We start from the raw sequence: 15,798 nt of genomic DNA on the forward strand, positions 1-15,798 counted from the left end.
TCTGGGACTATTTGCACACACGTGATCGCCAGGAAATAGTTCGTTGATCGTCGCGCCCCCTTCCTCTGCTGCTGGTTGATGCCCTCTTATGGAAGATGGCCGTACCTAAGTGTTTGTTGTCAAGTGTGGTATTCGTTTGTAAACACTCTTGCATTGGCCAGACTCCGCAGCGGAGTTGACAACCTGCATCGCTGGTCTGTCTGCGCAGATGCCGCTACAGTAGGAGTCTGTGGTGACTGCAGCAAGAGTATTCGGTAACAAATGGAAATCTTTTTGAAAAGTCAGACCACATGCGTTAAGAGAATGCAATTGCCGATAACGACATGCCTGGGGACTGGGCATTTCTTGTACAGACGGGTCTGAAAAATAACTGCCGTGACCTCAGTGACAAGAAAAGAGAGAAAGGGTTGGTGGCAAATCCCAGGGGTAGGTTCAATCGCCTAATCAGAATGGTTTTTCTCCCTCCTCCACCATTGGCCCATTTCCTCACAGTGTGTCAGAGTTACATCTTACACGTGGTGACTGTAATAGGTGGTGTACAGTGTAGTGTGTAGCGAAGGAAGCGTGAGAATGAAACCTCTGTTGTTGGCACCAGACCACTCTTCCTGAACAGCATCAAGAGTCCGCCTGCATGGCGTTGACTATGGCCCTCCTAAAGTTCAAAAAAAGGTTCAAATGGCTCTGAGCACTATGGGACTTAACATCTATGGTCATCAGTCCCCTAGAACTTAGAACTACTTTAACCTAACTAACCCAAGGACATCACACAACACCCAGTCATCACGAGGCAGAGAAAAATCCCTGACCCCGCGGGGAATCGAACCCGGGAACCCGGGCGTGGGAAGCGAGAACGCCACCGCAGGGCCACGAGCTGCGAACCCTCCTAAAATCATCAATCTCACATTCCCGTAACAGTAATGGGTTCTCAGGCAGCCTTAGCAGCAGGACCGCGGAACAATAAACTGTTTTCTCAATATGAAACAATCCTGCTGCTTTGGAATTCCGATATTATCTAGTAAACGTTTTTCCATCTTACACGAGGCGTAACACAATATTCTAACAAACAACAGCCATTCAGAGGCAATTTCTGAATGAGAAACTCGCTGTGTACTCTTTTCTTTTATACAGAACGTAAATGGCATTATTTATATCTAGTTTGTGCAGTTGCACTGAAATATTAATAATTTCCAAATGCACGTATGTAGTACACCTGAAAGTTGTCTGCTGTCAATCACATTTCGAGTCGCGTATTCCTGCGCACGTTAATAGCCACTTGTCTGTCTCAAGGAACCTGTAGTCATCTAGCCACCTGCTGTCATAGTATATCGCTGTGTGGAAGCTGTAAGGTACGTCTTAGCAAGTTGTCTGAACTTGGACGTGGCTCAGCCAACACAACAGCTTGACGAGCAAAATCGGTTAGCGAGGGCCGCGTGCCCGGCAGACGAAGTGTCACTCTGACTTGGACACTCTGTTCTTGCTCTTGCTGCTATGAGGACCTGCTGATCTGTTTGCTATATAGGGTGGTCCATTGATTGTGACTGGGCCAAATATCTCACGAAATAAGCATCAAACGAAAAAACTACAAAGAACGAAACTCGTCTAGCTTGAAGGGGGAAACCAGATGGTGCTATGGTTAGCCCGCTAGATGGCGCTGCCATAGGTCAAACGGATATCAACTGCGTTTTTTTAAATAGGAACCCCCATTTTTATTACATATTCGTGTAGTACGTAAAGAAATATGAATGTTTTAGTTGGACTACTTTTTCGCTTTGTGATAGATGGCGCTGTAATAGTCACAAACGTATAAGTACGTGGTATCACGTAACATTCCGCCAGTGCGGACGGTATTTGCTTCGTGATACATTACCCGTGATAAAATGGACCGTTTACCAATTGCAGAAAAAGTCGATATCGTGTTGATGTATGGCTTTTGTGATCAAACTGCCCAACAGGCGTGTGCTATGTATGCTGCTCGGTATCCTGGACGACATCATCCAAGTGTCCGGACCCTTCGCCGGATAGTTACGTTATTTAAGGAAACAGGAAGTGTTTAGCCACATGAAAAACGTCAACCACGACCTGCAACAAATGATGATGCCCGAGTAGGTGGTTTAGCTGCTATCGCGGTTAATCCGCACATCAGTATCAAATAAATTGCGCGAGAATCGGGAATCTCAAAAACGTCGGTGTTGAGAATGCTACATCAACATCGACTGCACCCATATCATATTTCTATGCACCATGAATTGCATGGCGACGACTTTGAACGTCGTGTACAGTTCTGCCACTGGGCACAAGAGAAATTACGGGACGATGACTGATTTTTTGCACGTGTTCTATTTAGCGGCGAAGCGTCATTCTCCAACAGCGGTAATGTAAACTGGCATAATATGCTCTATTGGACAACGGAAAATCCACGATGGCTGCGACAAGTGGAACATCAGCGACCTTAGCGGGTTAATGTATGGTGCGGCATTATGGGAGGAAGGATAATTGGTCCCCATTTTATCGATGGCAATCTAAATGGTGCAATGTATGCTGATTTCCTACATAATGTTCACCCGATGTTACTACAAGATGTTTCACTGCATGACAGAATGGCGATGTACTTCCAACATGATGGATGTCCGGCACATAGCTCGCGTGCGGTTGAAGCGGTATTGAATAGCATTTTCATGACAGGTGGATTGGTCGTCGAAGCACCGTACCATGGCCCGCACGTTCACCGGATCTGACGTCCCCGGATTTCTTTCTGTGGGGAAAGTTGAAGGATATTTGCTATCGTGATCCACCGACAACGCCTGACAACATGCGTCAGCGCTTTGTCAATACATGTGCGAACATTACGGAAGGCAAACTACTCGCTGTTGAGAGGAATGTCGTTACACGTATTGCCAAATGCATTGAGTTGACGGATATCATTTGGAGAATTTATTGTATTAATGTGGTATTTACAGGTAATCACGCTGTAACAGCATACCTTCTCAGAAATGATAAGTTCACAAAGGTAGATGTATCACATTGGAACAACCGAAATAAAATGTTCAAACGTACCTACGTTCTGTATTTTAATTTAAAAAACTTACCTGTTACCAACTGTTCGTCTAAAGTTGTGTGCCATATGTTTGTGACTATTACAGCGCCATCTATCACAAAGCGAAAAAAGTGGTACAACTAAAACATTCATATTTCTTTACGTACTACACGAATATGTAATAAAAAATGGGGGTTCCTATTTTTAAAAAAACGCAGTTGATATCCGTTTGACCCATGGCAGCGCCATCTATCGGGGCAACCAAAGCGCCATCTGGTTTCCCCTTCAAGCTAGACAAGTTTCGTTCTTTGTAGTTTTTTCGTTTGACGCTTATTTCGTGAGATATTCGACCCGGTCACGATCAATGGACCACCCTATATATGAAGTTGAGACATTGGAAGGATTTTTTTCTGCATTCTGGTGAGACGGTTGCTGCCTGATTACCTTCCCAGCATTTAGATTGGGCGCTATGTGCATTTTCAGATTGTAGAACTTTAGATTTCTTTCTGCAAGATATTTCACAGTCATGTTTCACGTAGGTCTTATTTCGAGTCACAACTTCGATAGAATACATGGGAAGTATTATCCAGATTTTCATATTTTTTATACCTCGTTGACATACATCGAAAACTACACATCGAATCAAAAAACTTATAATTCCAGTTTGTCTTCTCGGAGGGGGGACATCGAACGATACCAACGCGAGCCGCCCCCCCCCCACCCCTCCCCGAGTGTGGCTCGCGGGGGATCACATTGAAATCATCAATGGGAACCCGCATTTTTTTATTGCAGATTACGATTCTACGGCAAATTCTACATACGTTTTGCCTGAAGCATTTACTTCGCTTCGCCACAGACACCGCTGTAATCGGAGGAGTTGAAACTGGTGCATAATTGTAAATTACGACATGCTACTCAATGGCCGTTGAATAACCTATGTAATGTGGGACCCCACCTCCATGCTGCGAAGGTAGGACAGACCGGTATTCATAACTTCTAATTGGAAACCCCATTCACAACGTTGTATTCCTCCGACGTAAGTAACAGGGAACAACTGGGGAGCCACCGTGGTCGTGCAGTGAACTACGACGTGTCATAACACTGCGACCGTGGCTCACGTACCGTGTGGACGTAGAACACATAGCGGCTCTACAGCTTACAATACTTGCTCTGTGTTTATTGCCGCACACCTACCAATCATTTGGAAAACAGACGTGTAAATGGACGATGAATGTTGCAACCACAGAATAAAAAATTGAAATGATCCTGATTTAAGGAGAATGTAGGAGAAATGTTGACGCTGCTGTTGTCTTTTATGCCGAGCGTCTTCCAGAGAAAGCTCGCTCTCGTTCGTTCTTTTACAAGGTTGTGAATGCCTCTATGTCAGATGGCAGCTTATGGACCAGCAAAAGTAAATGAAGCAAGCGCTTTACAGGAGAGCTAATGAGATAGCAGAACTAGCGGCAATGCACCACAACCCACGGTTAAGAGCCCAGCAATTACACCGCGGTTCCGGTACGTTCGTGGGTAGTACTGTCACAATACATCATCATGACTATCATCTATACCACGTATCACTGCATAAAGAATTTCGTAGCGCCGATTTCCATAAACGGATAGTGTTTCGTGAAAGGGCACATCAACATATGAAGACGACCCCAACGTTCTTTGCCAAGGTACTATTTACGATGCGTCTACATTCATGAACCATGGCAGCGTTAACCGCCACAACAGGCATTACTGGAGTGTAGACAATTCCCCCTGGTTATGTCAAGTTGACCGTCTACGTCTTTGGTCGGTTAGAGGATGGTGTGGCATCATGGGGAACAAATTCATTGGTCTGTATTTTATCGATGGCACATTGGATGGACGCAAATATCCAAGGTTTTTGGAACAGGAACTACCGGTACTACTGCGGGATGTAGTCCTGGACGTCCTACAATGTTTGTGGTTTCAGCATAACAGTTACCCGGCGCAACTGAAGCACAGGAATTATTAGACCATGTTTACACTGGTCGATGGATCGGCAGGGATGGTCCTATTAATTGTCCCACTAGGTCGCCGGATTTGACGTCGCCGCAATTCTTTGCATGGGAATATTTAAAAGATAAGGTGTACCAGCAAGTGCCAACACGACGTGAGAACACGATCGACCGCACCAGAAAAGCCTGTGCTGACATTCCCACAGATATGCATCTGTTCTGTAAACGGTCATATGAAAAGTGGTCCACTAAGTGTACTGAAGTTGGCGGTACTGCGTTTGCACACTTACTGTTACTAGAAAAGTAGAGTAGTACTCGCCTCGAGCCGCGGCCACAGTGGTGAGTCGAGTAGTCCCCTGTTCGATATGTCGGAGGAATACAACGTTGCGAATGGGGTTTCCAATTAGAAGTTATGACATGCTGGCCTGTCCTATCCCCGCAGCATGGAGGTGGGGTCCCACGTGCCAATGGATATTCAAAGGCCATTGAGTAGTATGTCGTAAATTACGATTATGTACCCGTTTCTATTCCTCTGATTACAGCGGCATCTGTGGCTGAACGAAGAAAGTGCTTCTGTAACAACGTATGTAGATTTTGCCGTAGAGCCGTAATCTGCAATAAAAAACGGGGGTTTCCATTGAAGATTTCAAACTTGCCCCCCGCCATCCACGCAGGGTTTAAGGTGGGGGTGAAGTGTGGTATTATTGGATGTCCCTCTCCGAGACAAACAAATTGGAATTATAAGTTTTTTTTATCCGACGTGTACGTTTTGTGGTATTTCAGTGTCTTCAGTTAAAATGAATGCCCCTTGTATGATGACCTTTTTTTGTCGTACGTCGCTGGCGCATTTAAGACAGTTGGTCTGTCTAATTGGATTTCTATGTGAAACATAATACTTTATTTTCACTTTGTGAACAATATATTAAGTATACATATAATCTGATATTCTTATGAACTTATTTTTCACTCACCTGATCTTTATTCAAGTTAGCCTTTCACGTGTTCCATATCTCTCTCTACATGTATTGACTTAAGAAATACGTTCGCTTTAACTACACTTCTGGAAATGGAAAAAAGAACACATCGACACCGGTGTGTCAGACCCACCATACTTGCTCCGGACACTGCGAGAGGGCTGTACAAGCAATGGTCACACGCACGGCACAGCGGACACACCAGGAACCGCGGTGTTGGCCGTCGAATGGCGCTAGCTGCGCAGCATTTGTGCACCGCCGCCGTCAGTGTCAGCCAGTTTGCCGTGGCATACGGAGCTCCATCGCAGTCTTTAACACTGGTAGCATGCCGCGACAGCGTGGACGTGAACCGTATGTGCAGTTGACGGACTTTGAGCGAGGGCGTATAGTGGGCATGCGGGAGGCCGGGTGGACGTACCGCCGAATTGCTCAACACGTGGGGCGTGAGATCTCCACAGTACATCAATGTTGTCGCCAGTGGTCGGCGGAAGGTGCACGTGCCCGTCGACCTGGGACCGGACCGCAGCGACGCACGGATGCACGCCAAGACCGTAGGATCCTACGCAGTGCCGTAGGGGACCGCACCGCCACTTCCCAGCAAATTAGGGACACTGTTGCTCCTGGGGTATCGGCGAGGACCATTCGCAACCGTCTCCATGAAGCTGGGCTACGGTCCCGCACACCGTTAGGCCGTCTTCCGCTCACGCTCCAACATCGTGCAGCCCGCCTCCAGTGGTGTCGCGACAGGCGTGAATGGAGGGACGAATGGAGACGTGTCGTCTTCAGCGATGAGAGTCGCTTCTGCCTTGGTGCCAATGATGGTCGTATGCGTGTTTGGCGCCGTGCAGGTGAGCGCCACAATCAGGACTGCATACGACCGAGGCACACAGGGCCAACACCCGGCATCATGGTGTGGGGAGCGATCTCCTACACTGGCCGTACACCACTGGTGATCGTCGAGGGGACACTGAATAGTGCACGGTACATCCAAACCGTCATCGAACCCATCGTTCTACCATTCCTAGACCGGCAAGGGAACTTGCTGTTCCAACAGGACAATGCACGTCCGCATGTATCCCGTGCCACCCAACGTGCTCTAGAAGGTGTAAGTCAACTACCCTGGCCAGCAAGATCTCCGGATCTGTCCCCCATTGAGCATGTTTGGGACTGGATGAAGCGTCGTCTCACGCGGTCTGCACGTCCAGCACGAACGCTGGTCCAACTGAGGCGCCAGGTGGAAATGGCATGGCAAGCCGTTCCACAGGACTACATCCAGCATCTCTACGATCGTCTCCATGGGAGAATAGCAGCCTGCATTGCTGCGAAAGGTGGATATACACTGTACTAGTGCCGACATTGTGCATGCTCTGTTGCCTGTGTCTATGTGCCTGTGGTTCTGTCAGTGTGATCATGTGATGTATCTGACCCCAGGAATGTGTCAATAAAGTTTCCCCTTCCTGGGACAATGAATTCACGGTGTTCTTATTTCAATTTCCAGGAGTGTATATTTAAAGCCACGAGGGAATAATCTTCATTTAGCTTTTGTTACACTCCCCTTCAATTGTTCCGTTGTGCTTTCAAATAATATTTTTGGGCGTTAACGCTAATTTATAAATAAAGTTAGATTATGTTTATTCACATATGGATCAGATTCTACAGGGCGTCAGGGGAAGAACGTTCAGTATTCAGGGACATAACACGAACGATCATTTGATGCAAAAAAAGTCTAGAAAACCTCGTCTCTAAAATGATACCGAAAGATCTAAGAGCACTTCATCTTCTATACCGTGAAAAAAAAAATCTCTCCTCCTCCAAGCTCTTTGTTTTCAATATTCTGAGGGGAGCGGTATGGACCAAAACAAGAAAACAAGGTCTACTAAACTTGGGCTCCAACATGCATACCTTAATAGGTATGAAGACTTGTTCAGCGGAAGAGATGCATTTCACAGCAGCGAAGATGAACAAGTGCTCATAGCTCCTAAGGCATGCATCGTAGAGCCCATGTTTATTAGAGTTTTTGGCTTCGAATGACCTTACCCGTGATATCCCTGAATGCTGACAATTCCTGTTGGAATACACGGTATATAAAGGAGTGATGTTTCATGGACTTCTAAATTGGAGTCGTACCCGCCTTTAATCTCACAGGTTAAAGTATAAAGTAATGCAAGACTATCACACTTCATGTCAATTTGATGTTTGTTGCATACCATCTTCATGGTGTTACATTTTTAATGGCTAGCATTCTTCAGTACAAACGTTCTTACATTTGTTAAGATATCATCGATTGTTTCCTTAGAGAAAATATCACAGCTGGCGGACACAAAAGCTAGATGGCGCTATCACTGAATGATTTAAGGAGGACTTGTCGGTGGACTCACCGCTCGTATGCTCCAGCCGTGGACGTGCCGGAAGTAGGTGGGCGCCTGCGTGAGCATGGTGAAGAGTCCCCAGATGCCGCCCCACTGCGCCAACACGTTCATCCACAGCGGCATCGACGTCAGGATCTTCCCCCACGGCGTCGGCGGCTGCAAGGATCGCACCATAGCTATCAACGCTCTGCGCGATTCGCGTGGAATTTTATCGTAATGGGACGGAAATCGGTGGACGTGATGCACATGTATGGACAAACAAATAATAACAATTTTAGAAAAATTGGATGATTTATTCGAGAGAAAGAGCTTCACAAATTGAGCTGGTCTGGCCCTTATGCAAGCAGTTATTCGGCTTGGCATAGATTGACAGAGTTGTTGGTAGTCTACCTGAGGAATATCGTGCCCTGTTGTATCTAATTGGCGCTTTAGTTCGTCAAAATCCCGAGCTGGTTGTAGAGCCCTGCCCATAATTCTCCAGACGTTTTCAATTGGGAGAGATCCTTCGACACTGTTGGTCAAGGTAGGGTTTGGCAAGCACGAAGACATGCAACAGAAACTCTCTCCGTTTGTGGGCGTGCATTATCTTACTGAAAGGTAAACTCAGGGTGGCTTGCCATGAAGGGCAACAAAACGGGGGATAGAATATCATCGACGTATCGCTGTGTCTTTGGCCTGGAATCTCACTGACTGGATTTGAATTGTCTTCAGTAATAACCCCGCTTCGGTGACCAGTGAAGAAGTGTCTGGAGACGCCCTGGACAGCGGTGGGATACCAACCTGATTGTCGCCCGTCATATGGCCTGACAGCCAGGAGTGGGTGGAGTGCCATTTGTTTTCGAAGCAGGAGCCCTTTGGTTGTCATCCGTGGCGATACGTCGACGATATTCTACAGCCTGTTTTGTTGCCCATAATTGAAGCTGTTCTGGGCTTACATTTCAGCAAGATAATGCCCTCCCGCACTCGTCGACAGTTTCTGCTGCTTGTTTTCGTGCTTGTCAAACCATTCCTCTGCCAGCAGGGTTGTCGAATCTCTCCCCAATTGAAACGTTTGGAGCATTATGGGCAGGACCTTTCGACCATGTCGAGATTTTGAAGATCTAACGTGCCAGTTGGATATAACTTGGCACAATTCCTCAGGAGGGTATCCAACAACAATATCAATCAGTGTCAAGACGAATAACTGCTTGCAGAGGTGGACCAACGCGTTACTGACTAGCCCAATTTGTGCAGTTTTTTGCCTTGAATAAACCACCATTTTTTCCGAAACTGTAATCATTTATTTGTCTGTGCATGTAAATCACACGTACCGATTTCCGTCGTATTCGGATAATTCCTTTGTGGTGGTTGTAGTGATTGCAATAAAAGGTGTGCATTTCATTTTACTTGTTTTCGAGTGTGCAGTAATGGTACCACGGACGGGCGCAAATTCTTATCCGCACTGCTTAGCCCAATTCCCAGATAATTTTAGGTATGGCTGTGTATGAAAACACTAATTGTTATTACTCCTTTGCAGTTAGAATATATGGAATGCACACAACAGTTTGTGCTACAATATCTTTATTGTTTTTGAAAGAAAAGGTCGAGAATATGTTACTAATAGAATAACGGTCACATGCTCCCTGAAAACTGATTCACTTAGCAAAAGTAGACTTCCATCCGTCATTATCTGCAGTGCATTATTATTTTTGTCTTATTTATTATGAGTTTATTAATCTCCTCAAGATAAGGAGCATTATGTACTACCTTACTCCTAACAACGTATTCTTTCCACTTTTTCATTACATTGATGACGAGAGAAGTTGAAATAGCTCGTACATTTTCTGTGGAGTTTAACATTTAGAAAGGGTCATAACAGTTTACATCTTTCCGTGAACAGAAAATTCATACCAGATAATCGTACAGCTAGGTAGGTTTAGACTATGGGCTGAGGCATCAGTAGACGAAAGTGTTCGCTGCCAAGCTAGTTGTTCATCCAAAGCAAGTTTCAGATTATTCGCAGTTTTTTGATGCAGAATATTTAGGGGAATTTTACCCAAATGCTAATGCAGTAAGGCGCTTGAGGAAGTTTTCCACTCACAGGGAATAATTCGGTGAGCTTCCCTTGATCAAAACAGCATTCAGAGTGTTTCCCATTACGTCACACAAATACTTCTGAGCATTAGTTGATAAAATTAGGTTGCGTAGGTGGCATCGCTGAGTGAAGGTTTTTTATTAGCTATATGTAAGGCCGAAGCAACCCGAGTGCCCGCGATAAGAAGAAAATGTAGACGTGTTTTTGTGACCACATCATTATAGCTGACGGCATCAAATACTGTTCTTAGTTTAATAACGTCAGCATCGTAGTCTCACTATTTTATATGGCGTATTCATGTATTACTTTATTTAACAGAGAGCCCATGCTATGGCGTTTACGAAAGTCAGAGTGGTAATCGTCTTAGATATCGCGTTGATCTATGTCATCAGTCACTCGATCATGGGCATTATACGTCAAGGCTTTGGAACCATTGAGTAAAATGCTGACTGGACGGTAACTGCAAAACGATTGTAGTTATTCTTTCTTAGTGGCGTGATTGTAGGTTTATTTTCGGTTTCCATTCATTGGGACCTTAGTCGTCGTTCATCACGGAACCTGATTTGTTATTTAGGGGAACGGAGTAACGCAAAAAAGACAAAACGTGAAATGTCATTTTATATCTATTATTTGTTTTAGTGGTATTGTTATTTCTTTACCTGGTTAGGTACTGTTTATCGAAAGTATCACAATCACTTCTCGCAACAAAAAAAAAGGGTGCCAACTCGTCCAGTCCTAAAACGGTCGAAATCTAGGCACCGCTGGTACTAAAAGCTATGGAGTACCAGGACATTAGTATCGCTAGTTACAGACGTTGTAAGCGTTTCTTTAGATCATAAGATCATTCAGTGAAAGAATTTATTTAATTATTTAATTTTTGTTCTTCAACTACACTTTAAGCGACTTGCTGTTAAGAAATTATATTTCTTGATAGAAACATGCTACAGAACAGAGACTCATTGCAAAATACAAAAAAGATCCTAAAGTTTTTTGCTACGTCATTATAAATGTTCTGTGTGTCCACCACCAGGCATACGGACAACATGTAGAAGATAGTGAAAATTCGTCGTCCATTTTGTGTAAGATTTCCTTATCGACAGAAGTCAATGCTGGTGTTATTCTTTTTTGAAGTCATTCTTATCACGAACTAAAGCGGCAACGAAAACGCATTCCTTAACGAATCCTCACAAGAAAAAGTCGCAAACCGACATATTCGAGGGTCTTGGAGGGCAGTATCTCGGTATTCCCTGCTCACTATATATTGTTGAGGGCAGTATGTCATTGAGGTGTTGCCAGAGATGGTTGCGTCAGTGTGGTGGAGCTCCATCTTGCTGGAACTGGCAACTGTCAAAGTCCTATGGTTTTCCTGAAGTTGAGAAAAGAGCCATGGCTGCAGTATTTAGAGGTAGCTCATTCCACTTATTGTGTAATTCGCATAAGGACTCATCCGTACGTCTTTCGTAAGAAAAGACGCAAAACACGTTCACTTTAGGCGTATCTCTTACACGCTCGACGATTTCCTAATGGTTCTGGAGTCATCATTTGCACACATTATGCCTGTTATCTTAAGCGCTACATGGAAATATTACTTCACCACTGAAAATTAACCGCAGTAAACATCTGCGTTCTTTCATATCTTGTGAGACGGTATCCTTTACATCGACACTTTCCCTTTTATCATTAAAACGTGAAGAAGTACACTATTTTCAGTGTCTACTATTTGTAGGCAAACTTTGCCTTTAACATTCGCCAGATCCCTGTACTATGAATGGCCAAGTTCTCTGCTTGTACGACGAGTGCATTTTTATGAACTCTGCTCAAAAACTTGCGAATGCTCTTTACTCTTTCATCAGAAGTGTGATGTCAACCAGGATTTTTACCCTTCGGCAGACATCTTGTCTCTTCAAAGTGCGCGGTCTGGGGAGTCTTGCCACGGTTCACGCGGCTCCCTCCGTCGGACGTTCGAGTCCTTCCTCGGGCATGGATGTGTGTGTTGTCGTTAGCGTTAGTTAGTTTAAGTTAGATTAAGTAGTGTGTAAGTCTAGGGACCGAGGACCTCAGCAGTTTGGTCCCATAGGAACTTACCACCATCTTCAAATATATATCGCCACAGATGGAGCAATCCAAAAATGTCTACGAAAAGCTGGACCGCAGTCACTGAGGGAGGAGGAAGAGGAGGAGGAGACTGGTGTTCCACATCCCGTCGTCAGCGTGGTCATTGGAAGCGGAGCACAGGCTTGGATTAGTGATGGATGGAGAATGAAATCGGCCGTGCCCTTTCGAAGGAACCATCGCAGCATTTGCCCTAAGCGATTTAGGGAAATCACGGAAAACGTAAATCAGGATGGCCGGACGCGGCTTTGAACCGTCGTCCTCTCGCAGTCACTGACACACACTTGTTCAACTGCAGACTGAGTCTTCTGGATGCATCAGTGTCTTTGATAGGTAGGGTAATTTCGGAAGGTCCTGTCAGAATGGAACCGTAAAGAACACTGTAATTCAATCTCTTTCGTGGTTAGGATAGCGTGCAGTTGTTGCTTCCTCTAAGTTCTAGTATACATCTCTAAGTTCTTAAAATCTCTCCGTTGTGATATAGCAAAACAGAATAAGTTTTTCCTTATCTCCTTCGTTTAGTGCTTGGAAGTTGCATCCCATGCGATGTTAGCTTAAACATTGTTTGGTTGGAGTGTCTACTGTTTTGCTTCTAGCGTCGATTTTATGCTGCCAATGGACAAAAAGTCGAAATCGTTCGACATTTTTCTAAGGTATGCTAGACCATTTTACGACACACAAGCTCATTTTGTATTTGTAAAAGGAAGCTGCCGTGATGTGGCCAATACGAGCTGCAGAACTGAACTGTCGATGCAGATCTCGCTGCACAGCTGTAGCAAATTATAACTTGCTAAGTAAGAGAACACGACCACCTTCTATGACTGGCTACTCACTTTGACCCTGTATAGACCTGCCATGCTCCCGTTAACAAAACAAATCTCGACGGAATGTTCGCTGCCGTCGCTAACGGTGTACAGGCGATGGGCCGCCGACGCGAATGCACTACGTGACGGAATCACAAAGGCATGTCAACTTTGGGGAGTGAGGGGAAAGCTTTATTCGCCCGCCGTTCGGGTAGAAGACTGGAGAAATATCTTGATAATCAATTTCTCTAACGTTGATAGAATAGTTCTCTCCACGGTTGCGGTGACTTAGGTTCAAAGACAATCAATGGTTGGAATTGCATCTATCGGCGTTTCTCTAAAGTTACTTACTGTCAACACACATTTCTTTCTCGGAATGTCCGTTGTGCAGTAATTTAGAAAGTTTCATAATCGAATCGTAGAGAGCTTGTAGTGATACAAAAAAAAAAGTTAAGGTTTTGTGACTGTTTTCAATTTTGCCCCTGTTTTATAGTGTACAAATATATCCACCAATAAATATAGACTGTTAAAACCAGATCATCCTTTCTGAAAAACCAGGAATCTGGTGTTAGATGTACGTTTTTACATGCACGAAAATGACGATGATTTCATTCTTGCCAGGACTGCAGACGTTACTGCAAAAAAAAAAAAAAAAATTGTTGTCGAAAATCTTGAAGCACTTATGCAGTCTTCTTGACTCACCCTATATATAGATGGCCTGTCAAAGAAAGTGAAGCGCCCGGAAGACTAGGTCGGATATCAATGTAGCAATGTGCACATATACACGGTTGGAGTGTAGAGTTTTAGTTCTCTATGACTGGTAAGACGTTCACCAGAGTGTTTGGTGTTGTTACCAACCCTAGTGGGGCATACACTGAAGAGCCAAATAAACTGGTACAATATCGTATAGGGCACCCGCCATCACGCAGAAATGCCGCAACACGACGTGGCGTGGACTCGAATAATGTCTGATGGAGGGGATTGACTCCATGAATCCTGCAAGGCTGTCGATAAATCAGAAAGAGGACGAGGGATGGAGATCTCTTCTGAACAGCACGTTGCAAGGCATCCCAGATATGCTCAATAATGTTCATGTCTGGAGAGTTTGGTGGGCAGCGGAAGTGTTTAAACTCAGAAGAGTGTTCTTTCTGGACGTTTGGGGTGTCACATTGTCCTGCTGGAATTGACCAAGTCGATTGGAATGCACATTGGACATGAATGGATGCAGTTTATCAGGCAGGATGCTTACGTACGTGACACCTGTCGGAGTCATATCTAGACTTATCAGGGATCCCATAGTACTCCAACTGGACACGCTCCACACCATTACAGAGCCTCTACCAGCTTGAACAGTCCCCTCTGACATGCAGGGTCCACAGTTTCATGAGGTAGTCTCCATACCCGTACACGTCCATCTGCTCGATACAGTTTCTAACGAGACTCATCCGACCAGGAATCATGTTTCCAGTCATCAACAGTCCAATGTCGGTGTTGACGGGCGCAGGCGAACGTAAAGCTTAGTGTCGTGCAGACATCAAGGGTACATGAGTGGGCCTTCGGCTTCGAAAGCCCATATTGATCATGTTCCGTCCAATTGTTCGCACGCTGACACTTGTTGAAGGCCCAGCATTGACATCTGCAGCGATTTGCGGAAGGGTTGCCCTTCTGTGGCATTGAACGATTCTCTTTAGTCGTCGTTGGTCCCATTCTTGCAGGATCTTTTCCCGCCCCCAGTGATGTCGGAGAGTTGCTGTTTTACAGGATTCTTGATATTCACGATACACTCATGAAATGGTCCTACGGGAAAATCCCCACATTACCGCTACCTCAGAGATGCTGTGTCCCATCGCTCTCGCGCCGACTATAACACCACGTTCAAACTCACTTAAATCTTGATAACCGTCCATTGTAGCAGCAGTAACCGATCTAACAACTGCGCCAGACAAATGTTGTCTTACACAGGCTTTGCCGACCGCAGCGCCCATGCCTATACCAGTTTCAAAGGAGTGGTCTCCATTTAACTGGATGCTCACAATATTCAGATTTGCGAGGCATTCGGATATGACAGTAGCCTGGTACTGGACTGCATGGGACCGTGAGGGGAGACATAGCCGTCGTGAGTGTTCAGGCCGACCACGACTGACCAGAAGGATCGCCATATAGTGTACCATGCACCTCGTGACACCTTAGAACAAGTAATTGACGTCCTGCAACATTCTGGGCAAGAGTCTAACAACAGCTGCACTGGGGAATTACTGTCCCATGCGTAGGCCGGCATTAACACAACGACACAAACGGTTACGTCTGGAGTAGTGCCGTGACCGGAAAGCACAGAGTGCTGGTGAACGGCGACATACAGAGTTTGGTGATGAATCATGGTAATGCAGTACCCCAGATGACCATCGTAGGTGATCATGGGGGCGACCTAGGCAGAAGACCCAATCTTCCAC

General features: G+C 45.3%; 1 protein-coding gene across 1 annotated transcript in view; it reads right to left on the minus strand.

Annotated features, from left to right (window-relative positions):
• The window catches only part of LOC124775695, a 139,052-nt gene that overhangs the window by 33,014 nt on the left and 90,240 nt on the right, over positions 1-15,798 (minus strand). Inside the window, exon 8 of the mRNA XM_047250522.1 lies at positions 8,369-8,515. Within this exon, the coding sequence (XP_047106478.1) occupies positions 8,369-8,515 (147 nt within the window). The remainder of the gene's footprint in view (positions 1-8,368; positions 8,516-15,798) is intronic.

This window comes from Schistocerca piceifrons, chromosome 2 (genome assembly GCF_021461385.2).
Source record: "Schistocerca piceifrons isolate TAMUIC-IGC-003096 chromosome 2, iqSchPice1.1, whole genome shotgun sequence".
NCBI lineage: Eukaryota > Metazoa > Arthropoda > Insecta > Orthoptera > Acrididae > Schistocerca > Schistocerca piceifrons.